A 22,629-nucleotide genomic window follows, 5' to 3' on the forward strand; every position below is an offset into this window, starting at 1 on the left:
TCTGTGATCGCTCGGTCTCAGGTCAAATGGAATAAATTTCCGAAATGTGGTCCCCTTCGAGCAGGAAAATAAAGCATATGCATCCTTCGAAACAAAGATTCCAGTCTCATTTCAATTTTTGACTTGACGCTAAATACCGGTCAGGCACCACGCCGTTCAGATTTGCGCGTGCTGGTAAATTCACCCCCAAATCATTTATGCTATCATCGAAAAAGAAGAAGAAAAGGCAATTTCACAAGTTAGAAAAAGGAATGGGAAATACAACCCCAGATGGAACTCAAAAGTCTGCTGAAAAAAAAAATTCATGGGGGTTACAGGAACGGACAACGTTGGTCTTTTTTTTTTTTTTTTTTTTTGGGTAAAGAGAAGAATATGGAAAAGAAAAGAAAGCATGGGAAATTAATCTGACCACGATGACCTGCATGTACCCGGCCTACATATCACATATCATAGTTCGAACCCGACGCCATGAGTAGGCTGCAGGCTGAACCCGACGTCTAGGATATGCAACCAACTTGCCCCGGCGGAAGCCATGACAGCACGAAGACACTGAGGATACATCTTCAACATCCTGCACACTTTCCAGTCTTCTCCCACACACAATGCGGGATCCGCCTGGTTCCTTAGCGCAACGCATGGATAAAAGCAATGTTCAGTCATGCGGCAGAAGTGCAAAGAATGGATCTAGAACCGCATACCAGCCTAAGGAGTGGTGTCTTCTCCCCGGTCAGGAGAAATGTTCTAGAATGCTCATTGGGAGGCTTCCCTATCTAACCAAGTCGATCGTTTGGATAAAGCCTCGCAGATAGGGGGTTGGAAACGAAGAAGAAAAATGGAAAACCCTGATGGTAAAATATAGTCCTCGGATGTCAAAATAGTCTTTTCGTTGCAATGAATTTTTTTCCATTACCCTTAAGTATGGTGAAGGCTGTTGTTATTTAGAGGTGCATTCCCTCCCATCATAAAGCGCTGAATATTGCTATTCGACAACAATTTCTAGCTTCATCAAGGGCCATTGATTTGCACCAAACAACATCAACGACCCTTGCGCACAGAATTATCTTCATCGCCGCCCTCATCCCACAAAGTTTCTCCACGATATAAAGAAAGCCCCCTGGATAGCTATTGCGATCGACCTCACCGCCTCTGAAATTTAACCCGAGGTGAAACAATTTCAAAAGGACAAAAAGAAAAGCAGGTATATACCTGTCGGAAATTTCCTCTCTGCATCGTGCCTCGTTACCCGGACCATAGCGTGCAACACAGTGGCGGAAATCCTTTAGCTGCCCTGGTCTAGGACCGACTTTGCTGGCGGAGGTATTAAACCTCCCAGAGCGTCTCAGGGATTCTCAAATGGCTTCCAGACGGCAACTCAGTCGTATTGGTACACCTTCGAACGGCCAGAGCCATGCTAGTTTGAGCAAATGCGCTTTGGTCTCTAACTGCCCACCTTATCCGGTAGATATGCCATTCCAATTGAATGAAGGTCAGAGCGAGACCTTTTATGCCACAAAGAGTGACAAATCATCCGATTCAAACGAAAATCAAACAGAGCAGCAACTGATGAATTCCCATTGCCCACTTCAGCGCGAAGGAGTCTCGGGGTATATGGACCAGGCCAAAACTGGGAGTCTCAGCTCCAGAGACATTGGTATATGGGTGAATAGCTGGAGGGTTAATCACTCCTATGCCTCGAGCCCTTCAAGCGCAACTATTAGTATACAAGGGCCAACGACACATGACATTAAATATCAATCCACCCCAGCCCCCAGCGCACCATGGTCACAATGCGAGATCTCTCCGATGACAATAGCGATAGAGCAACCACCTCAAACACCTCCCCGTGAAAATTGGCAACCCACTTCCACATTAAACAGTACCACTGGCTCTCGTGATGATAAAACATACCCCCCTTTCGAGTGGCAGATGAAATCCAGCCCCGATATCTTGCCTCTTACCGCTTCCACAGTAAGAGAGGTTGGGAGGATGTGTGTGGATTCGGAGCATCTGGTATCAGGGTATCTTATGTCACCAGCGACTGCAGAATGCCCAGAAAGGACTGAAGTGGAATTTTATCCCTATTATGCTCAAAACACGTCATGCCCAAGTATCCCTTACGTTGGCTCCCAGCATCATCCGTGGACAAATATTCCTTATCCGACCGTAACTAGCATCCCGACTCAGTACCCAAGCTCGCCGTGGGATGCAACCAATGATAGCTATAGTAATGACTATGGCTTTTATTGCGGTCCAAGTTCACCTTTCTCTTCGGCAGTATCAAGCACTGCAACTCCAGACCTCCCCTTGACAACAAAAAACCCCGAGACTCTGGTCACAGCCGAGAACAATATGTACCTCGATGGTGCTGACCTAGAAAGTACAAGTGAGGGATACTCCAGAGCCAGCTCCAACGCAGATACCGACGCAGACGCGCAGTATACACCTACTGGCGGTGAGGATGAACAGGCTAAGATCAGGGCGTGTCGCTCATACTCTCAAAGGAACGACGAGAGGGATGCATTTCTTATAGAGTGCAAGCTTGCAGGAATGTCATACAAGGAGATAAAGGCGAAGGGAAAATTCACTGTCGCAGAATCGACCCTTCGGGGCCGTTTTCGAAGCCTGACAAAAAGAAAGGAACTTCGAGTGAGAAAGCCTGGCTGGCAGGACAGTGATGTGAGTATATGCTCTAAATCTAACCATTTTGTCAAGAGAAGTAACAAGGCTAACGTGGCTTTGGGATAGTTGAAACTTCTTTGTGAAGCTGTGAAACGATTTGCCGAGCCTCAGTCGGTTTCGCTTATAGGTGATGAATTGCTGCCACCAAAAATTTCCTGGAAACAAGTTGGAGAGTACATTTGGAAGAAAGGCGGTTCATATCACTTTGGAAACGCAACATGTAAGAAGAAATGGGCGGAATTGCAGCGCAACCATGCATATGTTCAAAAGGTATCCCTTAACCAGTCGTTTTAGCTCGAACATATGTAAAGGAGCGTGGTTCCGCTTAGCTATCAAGAGCTCCATAAATGACAAGCAATGTAAATAGGTTAATATAACATGTACTGTTGTCAGCATCCTCGTAATGTGTCCCTCTATAGCTGTGCAGGCCGGGAATTCACAACGGAAGGTTGAACAAGGTGTCTCTAATATGCAGGCAACTTAAGAGTCAAGCGGCGTCATAAAAGATTCTCATATGTGGCAAGGGTATTATATGTCGCAGGATATGCAATCAAATGGCTAAAACGGCCCAGGCTAGGTTGGGATTCCAACCGAGCTGAGTACATTTTCTAGCATAGATGGCTGCTGTCTGAGGGTATTCCACTCTGCTTCAGCTTTAACCATGAGTGTTCCTGCGAGAATGGTCCCATTAAGCTTCACCAGCCCCTCATCAACCAGGCCTTTCTTCATCTCCGGTTCCAATGGAAGCCAGGCGTGTTCACTCCTGCGAGGGCAAATCATCATCTTTGACGTTGTCATAGCTAGATTGTAGCTTATTGCAGCTTCACCCTCAGTTCCCAGCGCCCTTGATGCTGAAATCCCATTTAACAGTGACTCAGAATGCTGAGCTGCAGCGGTGACAGCCATTGCATACAAAGAAAGGTACGATCGATGCAACTCCTCCGGGGTTGGATTCGGTGACAAAGGTGCGGTATATGTGACAAATGGCAGCTTTGGCTGCTGCAATTGTTCTGAATTATCCTTCTCCTCAGCATGGTTCCCACCATCGATTAGAGGCTGCCAGTTTGCTACATCATCAGCTTGGTGCATGTCCTCGACGGGGAGGAATTGCAGGTGCCTATGAGGCTGGCTTGCACCACTGTGTTCGCCAGAATTGAAGAAGGCAAAAAGGCGTTTCCGCTGCTTTGCGGCTTGCACATTCTCGTCACCACGCAGCTCACCCGTCGGCTTTTCCCATTCCTTCAGGCATGCAAATGCTGCATGGAGATCATCGGCCTCCAGAAGATGTGTCTGCGGTTTAAAGACCTTCGTTGCCAGGATGAAATGGTTTGGGATAACAGGAAATTTGTTGAGAACAAGGATATGAGTGGGATCTGAGGCCGGTATCTGAGCCACCAGGAGGTCTGTATGGGGGTTTTCGAAAGGGTCAACTTTCTTTGGTTTCGCAGGAAGTGAAGCAGCGGTGCTCGCCGGCTGCAGAGGGCTGTTGTTCGTCGGTTTCACAGCCAACGCGGGGCAGTATCTGAGTTGGAACTGCCAATCGACGTCAGCATACAGAGACAATATGGAGAGAGCAGCTTCGTCGAGGGGCTTTAACGATATAGCTTACGGGAACAGTAGACGACTGCAGTGAAGTCACCTCCGTCTGCGAGAAGACCAGCGATCCAGCATTCTTTGCCGCGGCAAATCGTCGTGCAACAAGCAAGGCAAGGGGCTCCGAGAGTCCGAGTAACATCATATCGTCTCGCGTCTCTCCTTTACTATCCATATTTGCTCCAAGTATGAAGCACTCCGGGGGTAAACAGGTACGTGTGGAGTGAGCCCGCAAGTCAATCGCCGTCGTTGACGTCGTTTCGTCGCCAAAAAGCCAAAAATATCCCACGAGCCGCAACCTCAAACCGCCAAACACCAACGTCAGGCCACCAAAACTGCGCTCCAGACACGCACTTCTACGCCAGATAGACCGGAATTCTCTATGTGAGATGATTCTTACTTATTGAGAGGTCTATAAGCTATGCCCTTGTGGTCCATATTGAATTTCGACATTTCGTCATGGGCCGTCTACCTTCATTACCAAGCAGTACAGGCATCCAGGCATCGATACCCAAATAAAGGATGATACCCAGATCCCTCAGTCAGAAGCCTCACGGAGGCCACGCAACTGGCGTCGTCTCCCTTGAAAGTGACGAGCCAGAGGTGAAACGCACCAGAACCGGTCACTGCCACCGAACCATATCCAAATCACGCATCTTTCCAGGACATCAAAGGAGGAGAACACCATCACGCAAGACCTACCAACCTGGGGAAATGCTCGATAATTGCTTGGGTGCCATACAAGTTATCCAGATGAAGATTCCCATGACAAGCTGTTGTTGAAGAGGCATTCATGAGAGGTGTGGTTACACTAAGTGCAGGGACTTTGGATCCCCCCATTACAGGAGGGGAAATAAGGATTCTATCCTCTGACGAATATATGGTCGTCCGGATGAGGAGAGATTGTGGATCCCTGCGTGTAACGAAATAGGCACCGACCATTCGGACACTCTTTCCAGGCGGTGGCTTAGCCTCGATGCTGATAGCTGCATTGTCATCAACGGGGAGCGCGCTGCCACCTCCTCACCCACGCCGCCTTCTTACACGCCCCTTATTAACGGGTTAAGTTGATGGGCATCAAATAAAGGCTTAAATGTTTTGTCACCGTCTAATTCGTATGCAGCATACTTCCTGGACAGAGAAGGATCAACAGTTACATTTGGCATTGCTTCCGAAGCCGAGTCATCACTAGACACCCTTCGTCTCCGAGCTCTCTTTTCTCACAAAAGAAAACGTTTAGCCTATTTGTTTCAGAGCTGCTAGCCCATACCAAAGGTTTAAGATATCATTGGAGGCGGCTCCAAACAGACTCTGCATGGACATCTAAATCCTCGAGCTTGTTGTACCCATGTCTTAGGCACCCTGGACCCTCGTGTCTATGCTACCATGATCTTTATATATTATTACTAACAATAATACGACCAAGTGTGGTTGAAGAAGTGCTTGATGGCTACTCGTTCCGATCAACCATGTTCAGTATATCCCGATCCTATCATACCAATAGTCAATGTCAGAAAAGGAATGGCCACCAGCTAGAGAAGGATTTCCGTGATACGACTGAAAGGTCAATCCTACCTCACTGCTAATATTCAGTAACTGAAGGACATTATGCGACATATAACCCATACCCATCTACTACCAACATTGCCCTCTATCAAAACAGCCATCCCCCTGTTGAAGGATGATGGCCCGCCTCGTGTTAAGCTCGCAATTTAAACTGGAATCAAAACAAGTGCTAACACTCACTTCCCCGTCAATAAAGTCCTCTCCGCGCGGCCTTTCCATCCATTTCCTGTCTTTTTAGCTTTGGTGCTCGCGGGTGCATTATGGTACCACGTTGTATCTCCACCGGAGGTTTTACCCCAAACAATATATCGAAACCAACCGTCTAGTCAAAGACATCGACACGGGAAAGAAAGGGAGCAGGATAGGATTGGGTTTCTTTCTCCGGATAGACCGAATCATCGGGTAATCTTCGTCTTGGTTCGTTCGTCGGGCCTTAACCCTGCTGCACAATGCATATCCCAAGCCTCATTGTGGATGCAGCTGCAATAGGGGTAGTGTTTAAGACAACCAGGAGCTATGATATCCGTTGTAAATGGGATGTTTGGTGTCTCCATGGCCCGTTTATCTCCTTTCGGGTCCGTTTCTTCATTTGTTTAGCTCTGGAGTTGTCAGCTATGCAAGGACGTCCTGGTCCTTGGATACTCTGCGGACAGGGTGGGAACACGTTTCTGGAGTTAAATTTTAGCAGCATGCGCTCACTAACCAATAAGATGTTTATACCCGCGTTCTCATCAACTAGCTGCCGATGACAACGTGTGTCGGCAAATAATTAACATCTGGGCTAACCTGTTCACTCAACTTCATCCACATGTGAGTTCGTTGCAACCATGGCTTAATACGAAAAGGGCGCACCAGGATTGATTGCCCTATCTTTCGTCCGCTGTCGTACAGAACTTGAGTAAAAGCATTTCAGAGACAGATGAGAGTGGTCCAGAGGAAAAGGAAAGCAATAGAATTGTCTAGAGAGTGGTCTAGAAACGGTTAGACGAAACTTTTGAGTGCATCGAAATTATCATAAGTTACCACAATGACGCTCGCCTATCTGGGAATATGGAACGTACGTGATCATTAATCAACAATTCAATGTGTCCAGGTTCTCACAAGGCTGAGTATCGAACGTTCTGATCGCCGCCAACACCGTGACCACCATTGGTCGGAGCGTCAGATGTAACCAAATACTGCATGCATCCCGGCAAACCCTTCAGGAAAATTCAAAAAAAACCAAACCCTATGCCCAAACTGTGGAGAGGCAGCCTTAAGAAACCTAAGCATAATGATACTGACCGCAAGATTGGGAGGAGCGGCTCTCACAGCTCTGCGAATCGAGCAGGTGAACCAATACCCGCGAGGGATTTTCCCCTTCATTCGGCATGCATGCATGCATGCATCGCACTCTGGACTAATTCGGATTTGTCCTTGTTCTTTCGTGTGTAACGAATAGTTACCATACAGGCCAAACCAGTACATACACAGCCAAGTACTTCAGTTACTTACTTCGGGTGTATACATCGTTTGATTGATAGATCAGGATGTTGGCAGTACGAGCCCGTTTGAAGGATGCATAGGGCTGATAGTGTTGTTCACTGATCACTAAGTAGTTAGTTGCCGACAGGGATGAGGGTGAAAGGAATTCCCCTATCATCAACCCCTTTTATGGGCACCATGGCATGAGCAGCTTCCCATCTCTTGGTGTCCCTATCTGCCCTTTACGGGAGAATCGAGAAGCGAGAAATACGCATACATGCACTGACCTGCTGTTAGTCACGTTCTATCTGCTGAGCTGGCTTGCACGGACGACGGGAAGCGGGACAGGGAAGAATCAAGTGATTCAGCCCTATTCTCCCTCCTCCCGTATATTGCCAAGCTACTTCAAGGCACATTTTTGCGTGGCATCCAGGTTAGCTGTCTGCATTCACTATCATCCACTGTCGACAAAGTAATGGCCTCCTGCCTGAGGATCTCTTAAGCATGGCTAGAGTCTAGCGATTGGTACTCCGTAACCCCCTGCGGAATCCGCCTAACAGGACGCAACCAGTTTGTTAAGCCTGTGCACGATTAGTTATTGTGGATGCGAGACCATCTAAGTAAACCGCTCGACTGTCATTGATGAGAGCATGCATGGCTTGGTTTGGCCCCAGCGGGTTACATGGCAGTTTTGGTTGACTAGCATCACAACCAACTTAACGAGTTACCCCAGCGACTCAATAACTACTCGGTGGTTCCGAGGGCAAAGGCGAGAGGAACTCATTAACTAGTTACCCGCCCAGAGATCACTATAATTTGCCGTTCAGGTTGACGCTTTTTGATTTCCCCAGGCCGGGCCGCGGATGATGAACACGGGGAAAGATGGGGTTCGTACGAAAGCGTGGTGGACGGACGATTTGCTGCTTGGTGCTTCTGGTGGGTTTTGTTTGGACGTCTCCAGTCGATCTCCAGAGCATCTGTCATCTCGGACGGAGATACGGCACAAAAGCGCTCCTTCATCACACCACGAAAGGGCGATTTGTCAAAAAAGCTTGAGCCAGAAAAGTGGAAACTGATATCGAAAACGATGGATGATATCGGGCTCGCAGAATTCACTGCTTTCTAACGTTATTCCTTTTTTCACCAGCTCCGTCTAATTAATGGTTTTCTGGCCTGCCCTATAATAAACAGCGGCCCTTGCGGTTATATACGTGGTGGTCAGGGATTATGAGGCCCATTTCAGACGATTTGCGAAAGTGATGGCTTCTCATTCTGCATGGATTGTGCGGGATCACCGGTCTCTCGGTAAGAAAAGTGATCACTCTGTTATTATTAAGCCCGCATAATGCAGGATGCCCTACAGATATGTAAGTAAGGAAGCCCTTTCTCACTCCCCTTCTCTTGGCTGGATGAGAAAGACGATCATCTCCACCTCTTTTAGTACTTTTGCTGTTTCCGCCAACCCAGGACCAAGGCTTGGGACAAGCGTGGTTGATACGAGAGCAATCATCAATTTTCCCCTACTATTTTTTCATGTGAGGTACTCGGTAGTTACGGAGTAAACTACCGCGTGTTATCGGACAGGAAAAATGGGTTTCATCAATAACAGAATGTGTGATACTCCATATGGTATACGTGGACGTATCTCTCCCCCCTCTATGGTCTTTTATGCGTTGCCGATCGACGAGCGAAAGCAGATGAGCCAACACCATTATTAGTTATTCAATAGTGCCTTCACATCCCTGAGCTGTGTCCAGGATTATTACGACCAACTTGGTGAGGTCCGGGAAAAAGGGGGAGATAACAATTCTGATGAGGCTCAAATTATTATTTTCACCGCAACATGTGCCTTTCCTGGACGAAAAAGGACGCTTGTAAGTACATCAATACCGTGTACGTATTGAAAATCGTACATACAGAACGCACCGCCACAAAGCGACCAACGAGCTGCAAAACAGCTTTGTATGAAGCTCTGACGATACGGAAGAACTGGGTTTGCATAACTCGGTATGTATGGCGACCGTGCTCACCGTATATACTTAGAGCATCTCCTTGTGTACCACGGAAATTGGTCTGCCTTACTCCGTACCCTCCTTGCTCGTGTTATGTTGGGTGGGCATAACGGCACAACTTGATGGAGGATGGAAAAACTTCTCTCTCAACGTTTCTATACAGGGGAGACGGCTGACAATGCCATGTGGGCCAAGTTCGAGAAAAAGACTCAGGAGGCGCAATATCAGGCTAAAATGTAACTGGTGATTGCGCGCACAAGAAGCGAGTTTAAGTACCACGAAGGCTTGAATTCAACGCTGGTGGATACCAACTTAAGCATACTTAAGGGCAGACTAGCTGTAGGGCGGGAAATGGGCCATCTCATCTGATGTTGTGTCGAGTGGGAACATCTGGTTACCGAAATTCTTGGGCTTGAATCGCCGATTTTACCATGGCGAGTTAACAGAGGCCTCAATCTCCTGAGCCGCAAGCCACAGGACCAACAACCTGGACAAAAAGGAGCTGATAACAGTTTCATCCATAGTACAGGAAAGAGTTGAAATGCCGTTTCTTGAGTTGCATCCAGTATGTTACTGTGATGGAACACCACGCAGTCCACCTTCATTGCCCGCGTTCCTCCGCTTGTCTATGAGCAACCAAACTGGCAGTGTAAATTTCCCTGCATGGGCCGCTCTTATCCAAATAACCGATGCTACCTGGCGGAAGCTTGCAGTCTCGCAGCCAACCACCCTCCAGACGTTCGCTGATTGTCACTCACCCGACATATGTCCTGCATCGTCTCCCTCATGCTCATGCTCATGCTCATGTTCATGCTCATGCTCATACTTCCTGGCCATCCTGATATCAACAATAACACTGGGAAAAAGAAAGTTTGGTTTTCGGCAATAAAGTTGCGGTAAGGATAAAAATAGCAAAAGGCCGTGGACCAACCAGAGAGCGCCAAAGTCTTACATAAGACAATGCGCCCGGCTTTCCCGAGATGCCATTGGCTGTGGTGGTGCAACTTGGCAGAACGTTCACCGCCAGCCCCAAAAAGGAAAAAGGACGTCAAGCGAAAAAGAAATATCGGGCAACGCAAAAACAAAGCCACGAAATCAATCTTACAGCGGACACAGACAGGCTGGAGGCCGGACGGTTACCACGGACGAGCAAGCGAGCATGGGACAGGGAGCAGGCAGAGTTCGGCGGAGGGGAGGCTTGCTAGTCTGGATTGGGAAAATAGTGGCAGCAAGCCGATTCGGCTACCGCGGCCCTTGACTGGTGAGAACACTCCTTGACGTCCCGGCCGTTATTGATAGAGCGATGCAGAATCGCTATGGTGCATGCTGGCCGACCTGTGGCAGATGCTGCTCGCCCACGGATGGCGACGACGGCTAGATTTCGCTTCCCCCTTCATGAGCCAGGACCAAGTCCACGCAGAGCGTCAGACAATAATAAGGTTGTGGGCTAGCAGCAGTGCTGGGAAAAGCCAAGTCACTTGTACGAATATTTCGAGACAGACAGGCACCCACCAGATTTTCATCAGATACATCAGATACGTCAGAAAAGCATGGGGAGCATCACATATACATATCTGCAAGCAGCATTTTATGCAGTTTCAGGAGATCACAAACAGGAGCTTGAGTTACTAGTGTCAAATGAGCGAGACTTGGTATTTAAGTGGTATTATTATTGATAATACTATATGCCCTTCATACCATGTCAAACCGAACATCAGGTGGGTTTTATTTGATACCAAATTTCCGTATGAAGTTTATGCTGACTTGCACATTATTAAATTCCTTCCTTCCAGCAGCCCTCCCCCATGTATCTTAAGCTTGCCCTATGGTCCAGGTCTGGGGACATGCGACAGGAGACCATGTAAGATGACATCAAATGCAACGCATTCTAGAACGTATTCTTTGCCCTGCGTCTTTTTTCTTTTCGATGACTCGCAATCACAGCAGGGAGAAAAAGGAAAGCGAAAAGCGCTTCCTCTCTTGAGATTATATTGAAAGGAAGATGCGGGTCTAGATGGGCCTTCAATAGGGCTATCCAGTGGACAGAGTGATGATAATCGTCATTTCAGATTTCATCGTATTCCTTTTTCCCCCTAACTGGGTTAATTTGGGTGAGGAGGTTTTGACGGGGGGGTTTGGGTAATAATGAAGGACTTGAAAAAGGAGAAGTATTATGCCCAATAAGTAAGTCAAATGGAATAAAATGGGAATTATTAACAATAGAACAGCCGATCATACTCCAGAGATACGGTACCAAGATTCAACAAAACATGCGGACAACAACGGAGTTAAAATGATTCATTTTCGTCAATATTACGGCTATATTCGATCTGAACTATTCGTGGATCGGTTGAAGTTGTCTCTCCATCCCATGTATAGTTACAATTCATCAAATCCAGGTAAGACAAAAGGAGTTGTCCCATTTTTGAACTCCAGGAATACGTTGGGTAGCACAGACAGGCCTTCCGGGGACCGGAAGAGAAGAAAAAAAACAACAGGCTAGTAAACGAAGATGGTCATAATCGCGCCGTTGACCGAGACTTTACCAGAGAGACGGCAACTATTATACGCCATATCCGCGGTGAAAAGGGATGGGCTTGAGCAGGGCAACGGTGATTGACAGCGCCCGGTCTGATCAAGCACGTTGACAGATGGTTAGGTAAAACACATCGTATCCCCGGGTGGATTCTTTACGCACCTCCTTGGACAGGTTCAAGGCCCTAAGCATAGCCTATTGCGGATCGAGGGGAGTCCCAAACGGGAAGCAATCTGATAGAATTTCCGCCTAGAACCTGCATGGAGAACACTCAACAACAAACATTCTTGCATGCAGACCGCAGCGAAAGTTCGTTGACCGGTTCTCCTTGATCCTTGCACACCTGAGGGTGAATACTAAAAGTGGCCATAAGGCTACCTTGGGCCAATTATCTCGCTGAGGAGAGGATGGTGTGGATCAAGAATGTTTACTAAACCTTGACCGGGGTTTGCGGAGCGACGGTGAAGGGAAAGCCGCAGTGAGGAGAGAAGAGAGGGTGAGGAGAGGAAAGGAGAGTTTGTTACTCCGTATGGACGATACTTGCGCTTTCTTTTGGGTACCATCAGAAAGGTTAACTCTCTTTTCCTCCTTCTGCGGAGGAGTACACGGAGTTTCAAGATCAAAAGAGAGGCTTCTGCATAGCCGGGGTTGCACATTACGTGGGACGACGAAGACGTATCCATGCTTTCTTCCTGTTATTTGTCTTCTCCTTTTCCTTTTTTTTTTTTTTTTTTTTTTCTACTAATCATTTCTTTTCAGGCCTTCTTTTTTTTACAGTCATCAAATTCGTTATTCTGTGACGAAAGTTGATGGATTGGCAATAAGATGGGGAATCGAAAAAAAGAAAGAGAAAGAAAAAGACGACAAAAGGGGAAAAACAAAGGCGCACCAAGAGAGTTCATGCTGGGTGTCGAACTTCTCTTCTCTGATCCAGAGTAGCCAGTGAGCGCCGGGCCAGTTTCCCCGGAGGACACTCGATTGGTCTGTTGCTATTTTGGATTTGAAACAACCATCCGTGTCTTTTCATAGTAAGTATCCGCGCATAAGGCTTCGAGTTAAAAGCTAGGAGGGGGTTGTCACTGTCGCAATCCCAACTCCAGTCCGTCAGTCGAAGCATCTGGGTCGAGGCCGGATAACCAGATCTCAAGGAATACCGCAAGTTTTCAGGACGCTTCAAAGGCGTGGCACAGGGAGAGAAAGGGAAACAAACATCAAGAAGGATGAGAAGGGTCACAACCGACTAAGCACAACGATGGATTAGCTTGTCCCATCCGTGCCCCGCCGTCTAAGCCCTACGCAAGATTTTAATTTTTAAACTCGAAGGAGACTCCGACACCCGCATGACGATGACGATGAATGATATGGCCCGTATTTCTCTTACGCGGTTGCTTCCCGTGCGACGGGGAAGCCGCCGGTCAGTACGGAAGCCTATACAAAGCACCAGGCGCCTGGGCAGAAAGGGGGCCATGTATCCCTCCCATACGGAACCTCCCCAAAACACTCGGGTGGCCGTATGTAATGACCGATACAGCTAGGACTATGTATGGAAAAAGAGTCGAGAATTAATATGGGCGTTCATCCCTGCCCTACCCTGCCCCCCGGTCCATTTCCCCCTGTCCATGCACGCAGGCCAAGTGGATGCTCTTCTCACGTATACCCATCTCAGTGGAAGCGTCCCGTTCGTGGGTAAGCTACATAGCGGTACCTGATGGTGATATTGAGTTCCCTGGGCTGGCTCGTCTTTCCATCCATATAATTCCAATATCGTTGCCCTGATCCCTTTTATATAATTGATGCTCTGCCTCTTTTCTCCTCCACCTTTTTCCCTTCTTCCACTCATCTTCTCGGACTTGTTAGGCCCATCTATATAACTCCCAACCGCCTACGCCCTACATTTCTTCTACCCTTTTCGACAGACGCCTCCTTTCCCTTCCCCCACTCCTTCTCTCGATCCCATACTCATACTACTCATCGTATCTGAGCCCGTCCAGGCCGGTGCTCGAAAACTCGCCAGAACTCGAAGGACAAACGACTTGATCATAACATGTGCTCCTAGGGAGAAGAGCTTCCAGCTCCACAGCACTCTGATCTTCACATTAACTAGCAGAACGATCCAATATCTGACCGATCAGTCATAAAAATACGACCCAGTTCGTCTTCTCGCCCTTGTTTCCAGTCCACTGCTCAGGCTGCCACCTGAGCAAGCTTATTGGTCGCCGCATTGCATCCTCCCAATTTTCGGATCGGCTCTTCGTGGTTCGTCTCCTTCTCTTTCATCCATACTTTGACCTCTCTCTTTTCTTTCCTTCTCCCCTTGCCAGTTGTCCTCTGCCTCCCTCCGTTCCGCTGCCCATCCTTCTTCCCTAGCGGCCTATTTCCATCCGCCTGGATGCGTCTGCTGCGAATGGCCATGGCAGCTGTTTAAAAGGGCTGCCCTTTGCCACCCTTCTTGGTGCCCGTAAACAGCGGTGCGGCCCGCCCATCGATCACTCTCCCTGTTGCCCTGAACCCAAGCTTGGCGACATAACTACTTGACATCTCCTGTTGTTCTGTACACATAAATCGCTTGCTCTACCAACTCCCCTCTTTCCTCTGCCTTATATGTTCTTTTTCCTCTCCCATTCTCCCTTTTCTTTTTCTTTCTCGTCTCGTTGGTCGCCCTCCAGTTGCCAAACAGAAGAAGAAGCGAAAGCAGAAATCATCTCCGTCTATCCCCCATGTGCTGACCTCGGCTTCCTCCAATTAGATCCAGCCTATCTTTGTCTGCCTAGAATCCTATTTTTTACCGCGGACATAGGGAAGATCAAGGAGATAAACGCTCACGGACTCACTACTTCTTTTATTGTGGTCCCTTTTCCTCCTTTCGCTGTGCCTCTACACTACTCTCTTTTTTTCCCTACTACTCCTTGGACGAGCGTAAAGAGCAAGCTCTCCGTCATGCTCGCTTTGGAGCGCCCTGCTCGCGAGCAATCTTACCTCCAACAACTCCCCATGGATTCGTCTGCCTTTAGCGGCCCGCTAGACTCCCTTGACCCGCAGCAACAAGCGCTCTTTGGGGCATACAACAATAGCAGCAGACTTTCATGCGATCCTTATCCATTTATGCTCCAGCAACCCTTGGCTCTGGATTCTCCGCTGCTTTACCCTGCCAAAAGTGAGTTAAGGCTGGCGCCAAAGCCCTCCAGCTCGCCACAGTTTCTACCGCTCTCTCAGCCCGGCGATCGGTACTCTTCGATCAGCTCCTCGGCTTCTACCCACTCTCTTCCCAGCGCAACAAATTCATCAATAGGTTCCCCTTATCAAGACCAGTGGCTTGACCTCGACGTCTCCGTGGGTGCGGAGCAAGTAGCCATGGTTGGTGAAGGGTATCAAGGTGACTTCCTGTCTAATAGCATCGACCCTGAGATGCTATATGCGAGCGAAAAGTTTTCCACTCCTTATGTGGGTAAGTACTTTCTAGACCTCGTTTTCTCTCTTCTTTCCATTCTTCCTCTTTTATATCCTATAAATCTTGTGCCTGTTGGTCGAGCGATATAACTTAGTATATCCCCCTATCATTCGCAAGATTTATGTTCTATCTTTCATCTATCCTGTGTCTTCAGCCTGCCGTCGTGACTCGACGCAAATGGCGGTGTTGTGGACAAAGATAGATCTACGGAAACATACACTTTAGTTTCTGAGACAATAACACTGCTAGTACCTATTAATGCTTGGCATGTTCATTGTCTCTCTTTCTCAACATGCCCTTTTGTTTTCTCTTCCTCTATCAACGTCTGGTCATCATGGACCTTTACAGATATACGGCAGGACCGCCGTGTTGGCGTTGAAGACAAAGAACTGATGGTGTTTAAATAGATCCTGCATTGTTACAGCCAATGCAACAGAGCAGCAACTTTTCGGGAGTAGCCGTGTCGTACGCAGAAGAATCACCATACCCCTTCATCTCTTCACCCGCCTTTGCTCCTCTCTCACCACACTCTCCTCTTAACATTTCTCATACCCCTCAGCAACAGCAACGGTCCCAGGGAGTATCCGGACCCCAGAAACAGGAGAAGCTCGATGTGAACCCCTCTTTTGTGCAGCAAAATACCTTTTCGACACCTAGACCGTTCCAGGGGCGCAGGTCGTCCATCTCCTCTATTCATTCTCGTCCATCTGCCCGCACCTCTCCAACCCGAAATGAAGCCGAGGAAGAAAATGAGAAAGGAAGATGTCCCCACCCAGACTGCGGCCGTGTCTTCAGAGACCTCAAAGCACATATGCTCACTCACCAATCGGAACGCCCCGAAAAGTGTCCCATTGTGACATGCGAATACCATCTGAAAGGATTCGCAAGAAAATATGATAAAAATCGTCATACATTGACACATTACAAAGGGACCATGGTTTGCGGTTTTTGCCCTGGATCAGGATCCGCTGCAGAGAAAAGTTTTAACCGCGCGGACGTATTTAAACGCCATCTCACGACAGTACACGGCGTTGACCAGTCTGCTCCCAACGGCAGGAAGAAAACCCCTCCGTCTGTTCCCAGTGGGAAGTTGTCCAGCTACTGCCAGGATGCCACCGGAAAATGTTCCACATGTACCGCGACGTTTTCAAATGCCCAGGAGTTCTACGAACATCTTGACGACTGTGTCCTGAGAGTAGTACAGCAGGAAGAACCCTCGGAGGCCATCAACTCCCGAAGGTTGACCGAAGTCGCTTCCGACGAGGCCGTCCGTGACACCATGGAGCGACACATGCTGTTCGAGTCGAACGCTACTCAAATCGAAGATGGCGATGAAATCGAAGATGCTACGGACAAACAAAACGACTCATCCAACTCTTCTGTGAAGGGCTCGCTCTCTAAATCTAACTCCACCAACAGCAAGGTGACCAAGAATCGTGTTGCCACCTCAAGGCGCCGAAACAACCGAAACAACTATCCTCCTTCATGGAGCTGTCCCAACAGCAAGATGAAGATGAAGCGACGTCTCCTCTGCCTTTACGACGGCCCTCGTCGCCTATGGAAGGATGAGATGATGCTTGACAATGAGTTTGAAGTCCGGCTTAAGCTCCCTGCCGGCGATTGCATGGGTCGAGAAGCCTATGTTACTGATTTGGACATCGAAACCCTGAAGCGATCAGAGGGCGTCCTTAATGCCACCGAAGAAGAAAAGGGCCCATGGATCAAGGACCCCAACGCCACTGAAGGCCTCATTGGACCAACGGCAGTCCCAGTCATCGAGCATCCCATGAAACTCGGTGATGAACTCAACATCGATGATCTTATGGGATAGGAGATTCGCTGCAAGGATTATTCCAAGAGTTAAAAAAAAGTACATCCCACTTCACAATAACCCCTCAAAATTCAATTGATACCCCAGCTTTCTCCCGATCTGTCCCATGGATCCTAAACTCATTTCCTTACATACCGCATAATTCTACTCTCCACCCCAACCCCTTCTTATTACCAAACTCACCTTGGCATATTTTTTCACATTTCAATCGGCTGGAGCGAAAAAAAGCTCCTTGTCCCCTAATCGGTTACGATTGCCGTTCGTCGCGTACAACTTTTTAACTCATGACAGCATTATCTTACTATTCCATTGCCACTACCATTTATTTCCTATATTCTGTGCATTTTCAAGGGTCGCCTGTCATTTGGTATATTTGTTCTTGACTTTTTTACCCATACTTGACATAGCTGGCGCCTTGTGTCTCCTAAATTCTTTTGTGGTTGTTTCTAATTTTTTGGCTGGGTTCCAATGGGAAAGGGGGAAAAAGAATTGGGAATCAAAAGACGGGATAATGGTATATAATTGACTTATGACCATAAATGAAAATGCATATCAACACTAAATTTTTATCCTCCATCTGCTTGTAAATGAATGATATTTCCATTTCACCAAAAAGTACAATATTCATGTGACCGGGTTATTTGGTATCGAGTGCTCTCATTACGTAATCCAGTGGTTAGCCTTATTTTGATCTCCGAGCTTCTTTTTGGCCATCAAAGATCAAACAACACCAGGACATGACATCACGATTCACGACGGTTAAGGGAACGATTCACGAGCTCTATTTGCATTTCTAACAGATCTGTACGTTTAATCTTTTTTAGAGAAACACCGGCTCTCCCAAATATCTCTGCCACTTGCTCTCCCCGCCTTCTAGCCATCTATCAGCAAGTCAGCGTGCTAACTGAGTACAGAATTTGAATTAGAAACCAACACACGAGAACGAAAGAGGCATAAATAAACATAATCAAGCTCTTGTATTCATGCTTTCAGGACGCCGAGCTTAAGCCAGGGCCCTAGCTGCGCTGTTGTTCCTTTCTCTAAGACTACCGTCACCCCGCCCTCCATAAGCTACTTTACCTCAATACAACACACAATCAAGGCATAGATACAGTTCCCACACAACCATGGAGTCGTCATCACAAGCCTGGGCCGGCAATGGTACGGGTAGCTCAGCGATGGATATAGAGCCCGCAGCGGAACACCAAGGCCGAAGTCTAACAACTCCACGTATCATCGTTGACGGTATGCTTGCCGGAATTCACAGATAACCGAGCTGGTAAAGCACTCTCTAACCAAGCTATATAGAGCCACCTAAGTTTGATCTCGAAACATACATATCAAATTACACCGGTACGATGTTCCGTTCCCAAAACGACGCGGTCTATGCGTGAAACTAATCACCTCGGCTGGTGCTCATTCTACTAGGGAGGACAAAATTTGCTAGACTATACCTTATCGGAACCTGTTCAAGTTTCCTTGCTGTTGAAGCTTTAAAGATGGCAGTTGCTGAAGCAAAGTCAGGGATGGACGTTAGCTGTTATGAGACTGCGGTTGAGGCGCTCAGCCAAATTGCCCCGTCCGACAGCGAGGCTGTATTGGACACTGAATGGATCAACAATACTACGAAAGTCGTCAAGGCCGATACGAACCGACTGGAACGTGAACTGAAAGGATATAAAAACAATTTGATCAAGGAGAGCATACGAGTAGGCTCCCCAACATTCGCCTTATCCCCTTCCATGATTTCCTCGTTTCCTGTGTCTGACGTTCTATAGATGGGGAATGAGGATCTTGGTATGCATTACCATCGCATAGGCGATCTGGCTTCCGCCTCCCATGCATTTTCAAGAATGCGGGACTACTGCACTACTACGTCTCATATTGCTTCAATGCTCTTTAAAAACATTGTTGTTGCCATTGATCGCTCGGATTGGTTAGCCCTCCAGGCCAATGTTCATCGCTTGCGCAGTCTTCAGTTTAAACCGGAAGATGAACCGAAGTGTAAAGCTAAGCTCTTTGCATCACACGGCTTAGCACAACTCGCAGCAAGTTCGTACCATGAAGCTGCAATAACTTTCTTATCAACCGACCCAGCCCTTGGTGATAATTACAAGGAGGTGATCTCACCAAACGATGTGGCGGTTTATGGTGGTCTCTGTGCTTTGGCATCCATGAGCCGAACTGATCTTGCCAAAAATGTTCTCGAAAACAAGTCGTTTCGAAATTTCCTTGAATTAGAACCCCATATCCGTCAAGCCATTTCATTCTTTTGCGCATCAAAGTTTCGGCTCTGCCTGGATATCCTAGAGGCTTACAAGGCTGACTACCTTCTTGATTTGCACCTGCAGAGACATGTCCGGACGCTGTACAGGCGCATCAGGACGAAAGCCATACAGCAACATATCATACCCTACAGCCGTGTCACGCTCGATGGCATGGCCAAGGTATTTGCCCCTAAAGAACAAATTAGAGATGAGCAGGGGCAACTCAACCCAAATGGTGCATTTGTGTCTGAGTTGATTGGACTTATCCAGAGTGAAATCCTCGATGCTAGAATAGATCTTGAAAAAGGAGTAATCGTTACCAGCAAACCGCCTGCGAGAGAGCAGCTGCATGAAGAAGCTCTGGACAGTATGAGAGAATACCTGGAAAATGCACACATGCATATACTGCGTATCAATGTGCTGAACGCGAAGTTGGAAGTTCCGGGGGCTCAGGCGTATGGTAGCAGAGCTGAAGCCGAGGCCATGGCAGCTCAAGGGGCTGGTCTCGATGATCAGGGACAACGATTTAGTCGGAAGGGTCTTGCAGCGAAATTAGGGTCTGCATTTGGTGATAGTTAAAGTGACAATGCAGCTAACCTTTAGATACAGCATATTTGCAAATGGTATTTATTAGCTCTACCCTGTAGAAAGCATATTCCTTCTTGAAACTGCCATGTCATCAAGGCTTTTTTAAATCTTCGCCTTTTCTGCAGGCCTGATCTTCACATCATCAAACGGGACGCCTAAGAATTCCCACATGAAATGGAACCTGTCACTTCCAAAGAATGGCTCCTCTCTCCCAGTTTCAGCATGCCGGACCCAGAACCATGGTGCACCAAATGCACCCCTATCTAATGCTTCCTGGGTTCTGTCGGTCAGCGCCTTTTTAATTTCATCTGTCTTTGCAGATGCAAGGATACGATCGATTTCCCGTTTTGAGAAGTTCGCCTCTTCCAGCAGTTCGGCCATACCCTCCGGTTTGCTCAGATCGATATGTTTGTAAAACATATATTTCCAATACAGCAGGAATGTATTTTCAAACCGCTCTCGCGGATAGTTCTGTTTGATATATGTCGCGCATCTCTGAGGCTGTTCAGAAGACAGTTAGCTTGCCTATAATGCATGCTTTATATGTGTAGGAATCGCACCAGAATGGTTAGAGGAGGGAAAAAGGGCGGGACTTTGAAATCATCGACTCCGAAGTATTTCCCTGCTCGCACCCGGTCGAACTGCCCATACGCTGCCTTGGCTGGGAGAGACCATGGTGGCTTGTTGCCTGCATTGCAAGTAGAGATTAGAATACCACTTTCAGTGACGGGCCATAGTTTCATAATCATCTGTTCCACACTCCATACCCGAGCCAGCATTTATTCCACCAAGGAATACAGGGTGGACACTATTTTCATATCAGGCTGGTACCCTCATTTCAGCTGGATAGGGGCAAGCTTACTCAATCTCGACTCCATGAGATTCCAAGGTATCACGGTTTCTTAGAAGGTGAAGAAACGCGTAATACGAGTATGGAGAGGCTATTGAATGTCATTAGCTATGTAACTGGAGATCCTCTTGGAGTGAAGCTATACTAGAGGTAACTAGGTGGGTTATGACTTACGGCAGTCAACGTATGCTTCAATCTTGCCTCCCATTTTCACTCGAATTCCACAGAGGTTAGGGAAACTGTACAGACGAGAAACAAAAGGCCGACAGGATGCAATAGTAAAGGGTAGAGCTCCCCCAGATATCTGACACCTGGCTGGCGAGCGTGAAGGATGTTGCTTGCTCTATCGTAACTGGTTATCTTGAAGTCCAGAGATGCCGAGGTTCGGCAATAAGCGACGATTAGCCGGCGTCAAGACAACCACATCGACCAAGGCAGATTCACGCCCATGAAATATCATACGGGCTCCATCATACCATATCCCTCAACTCAAGTATCTGTAAGTGGATACTATATAGATCTATAACCGTTTTCAAAGGATACCTATCATGGGAGCATCTAAGCCAGTAGCACTTGTCATCGGTGCTTCCAGGGGGATTGGAAGACAGATCGCCATCGACCTGGCAAAGGAAGGATATGCCGGTGTGTTTCTACACATTAATACTCAAGCATCTGATCTATATGACTGAGAATATACGCAGTTGTCGTTGCGGCAAAAACAACGTCCGATGCCTCCAAGACTGTGCCATTTCCACCAGACCCAAACTCACCCCAATCTACGATCAACACAGTTGCTCGGGAGATAAATGAATTAGGGGGTGAAGCAGTTGCACTGCCAGTTGATACCCGAGACGTTGAGGCTGTAAAAGAACTAGTTAGAAAGACTGCCGAAGAGCTATATGGAAGGCTAGACGTCCTAGTGTATAATTCCGGCGCAATATGGTGGTCTTCCATTGAGAACACGCCTGTCAAACGCTTTATGCTTATGCAACAAGTTAATCCTGAAGGGCTATATGCTAGTGTTCATGCATCTCTTCCTTATTTTGAAAAAAATGGCTGGAAAGGCCGGATCATAGTTGTCTCTCCGCCGATATATTCTCGGTTCTTCAGGGGGAAGACAGCCTACGCTATGGGTAAGTTTACTCCTAATTCGGCTTCTGTGCCTATACAAAGCTGCTAATTCAATATCCTACCGGTAGGCAAGGTGGGAATGAGTGTCCTGACAAAGGGCCTCGCTATGGATTTCATTCGGCAAAAGAGAGATGGTATGGCAATTACAAGCATTTGGCCAGCTGTTGTAAGTATCGACGGCTTCCTTCTATGAGTCGCTGTGTCTGATAACAAGGATATATAGTCAATTGAATCTGCTGCAACACAACAATCGACTAATATGGACCCTTCGTTTTTGAAAGATCTTCGAAAACCGGTGAGATTCTTCCAATCTTGATACCTCCCAAAGAAGCATCCACTCCAGGGAGGCTAATTGTATGCTCTAGACAATATTTTCTGATGCCATCCTCGCCATTTTAAAATCACCACCTTCTGTCGTTAATGGGCTTCTGGCCTTAGATGAGGACTTCTTACGTGAACATGGTGGTGTCACTGATTTTAGCCCCTATTCGGTTGTCCCAGGTGCTAGTCCGCGCCGTATCATGCCCCAGAGTCTCCCCGTTCTAGATGTTGCGGAACAAGATGATGAAGGGAAGCGAATGGATTCTACAGTGTTGAGAAGCAAGGGTAAGGCAAGCTCCAAGATATAATAATGACTTCGATCTTCTGTGCGTAGCATTTGAGC

The 22,629-nt window shown here is 47.5% G+C and overlaps 8 protein-coding genes across 8 annotated transcripts; 5 read left to right on the forward strand and 3 right to left on the reverse strand.

The window, feature by feature from the left end:
• Nucleotides 1-1,353: 1,353 nt before the first annotated feature.
• Nucleotides 1,354-2,973, forward strand: ARB_06442 (uncharacterized protein; the record flags this gene model as incomplete). The annotated part of the gene is made up of 2 exons (XM_003015273.1): nucleotides 1,354-2,676; nucleotides 2,746-2,973. The coding sequence occupies 2 exons, from the start codon at nucleotides 1,354-1,356 to the stop codon at nucleotides 2,971-2,973; spliced, it is 1,551 nt and encodes a 516-aa protein (XP_003015319.1).
• A 279-nt stretch (nucleotides 2,974-3,252) lies between these two features.
• On the reverse strand, nucleotides 3,253-4,447 carry ARB_06443 (uncharacterized protein; the record flags this gene model as incomplete). Its single annotated transcript, XM_003015274.1, is given in 2 exon segments — nucleotides 3,253-4,269; nucleotides 4,289-4,447. 2 exon segments carry the CDS (start codon nucleotides 4,445-4,447, stop codon nucleotides 3,253-3,255), a joined length of 1,176 nt encoding a protein of 391 aa, XP_003015320.1.
• A 9,587-nt stretch (nucleotides 4,448-14,034) lies between these two features.
• Nucleotides 14,035-14,262, reverse strand: ARB_06444 (uncharacterized protein; the record flags this gene model as incomplete). Its single annotated transcript, XM_003015275.1, has 1 exon — nucleotides 14,035-14,262. One exon carries the CDS (start codon nucleotides 14,260-14,262, stop codon nucleotides 14,035-14,037), a length of 228 nt encoding a protein of 75 aa, XP_003015321.1.
• Nucleotides 14,263-14,451: 189 nt separating this feature from the next.
• ARB_06445 (uncharacterized protein) lies at nucleotides 14,452-15,387 on the forward strand (the record flags this gene model as incomplete). The annotated part of the gene is made up of 1 exon (XM_003015276.1): nucleotides 14,452-15,387. One exon carries the CDS (start codon nucleotides 14,452-14,454, stop codon nucleotides 15,385-15,387), a length of 936 nt encoding a protein of 311 aa, XP_003015322.1.
• Nucleotides 15,388-15,725: 338 nt separating this feature from the next.
• On the forward strand, nucleotides 15,726-17,129 carry ARB_06446 (uncharacterized protein; the record flags this gene model as incomplete). The annotated part of the gene is made up of 1 exon (XM_003015277.1): nucleotides 15,726-17,129. The coding sequence occupies one exon, from the start codon at nucleotides 15,726-15,728 to the stop codon at nucleotides 17,127-17,129; it is 1,404 nt and encodes a 467-aa protein (XP_003015323.1).
• Nucleotides 17,130-18,256: 1,127 nt separating this feature from the next.
• Nucleotides 18,257-19,975, forward strand: ARB_06447 (uncharacterized protein; the record flags this gene model as incomplete). The annotated part of the gene is made up of 3 exons (XM_003015278.1): nucleotides 18,257-18,374; nucleotides 18,558-18,838; nucleotides 18,908-19,975. 3 exons carry the CDS (start codon nucleotides 18,257-18,259, stop codon nucleotides 19,973-19,975), a joined length of 1,467 nt encoding a protein of 488 aa, XP_003015324.1.
• Nucleotides 19,976-20,086: 111 nt separating this feature from the next.
• ARB_06448 (uncharacterized protein) lies at nucleotides 20,087-20,763 on the reverse strand (the record flags this gene model as incomplete). The annotated part of the gene is made up of 2 exons (XM_003015279.1): nucleotides 20,087-20,485; nucleotides 20,545-20,763. The coding sequence occupies 2 exons, from the start codon at nucleotides 20,761-20,763 to the stop codon at nucleotides 20,087-20,089; spliced, it is 618 nt and encodes a 205-aa protein (XP_003015325.1).
• Nucleotides 20,764-21,382: 619 nt separating this feature from the next.
• ARB_06449 (uncharacterized protein) lies at nucleotides 21,383-22,594 on the forward strand (the record flags this gene model as incomplete). Its single annotated transcript, XM_003015280.1, has 5 exons — nucleotides 21,383-21,476; nucleotides 21,536-21,967; nucleotides 22,034-22,131; nucleotides 22,189-22,260; nucleotides 22,331-22,594. The coding sequence occupies 5 exons, from the start codon at nucleotides 21,383-21,385 to the stop codon at nucleotides 22,592-22,594; spliced, it is 960 nt and encodes a 319-aa protein (XP_003015326.1).
• Between the last annotated feature and the right edge of the window lie 35 nt (nucleotides 22,595-22,629).

The sequence above is a fragment of the Trichophyton benhamiae genome (genome assembly GCF_000151125.1).
Source record: "Trichophyton benhamiae CBS 112371 chromosome Unknown contig01535.1, whole genome shotgun sequence".
NCBI classification, from domain to species: domain Eukaryota; kingdom Fungi; phylum Ascomycota; class Eurotiomycetes; order Onygenales; family Arthrodermataceae; genus Trichophyton; species Trichophyton benhamiae.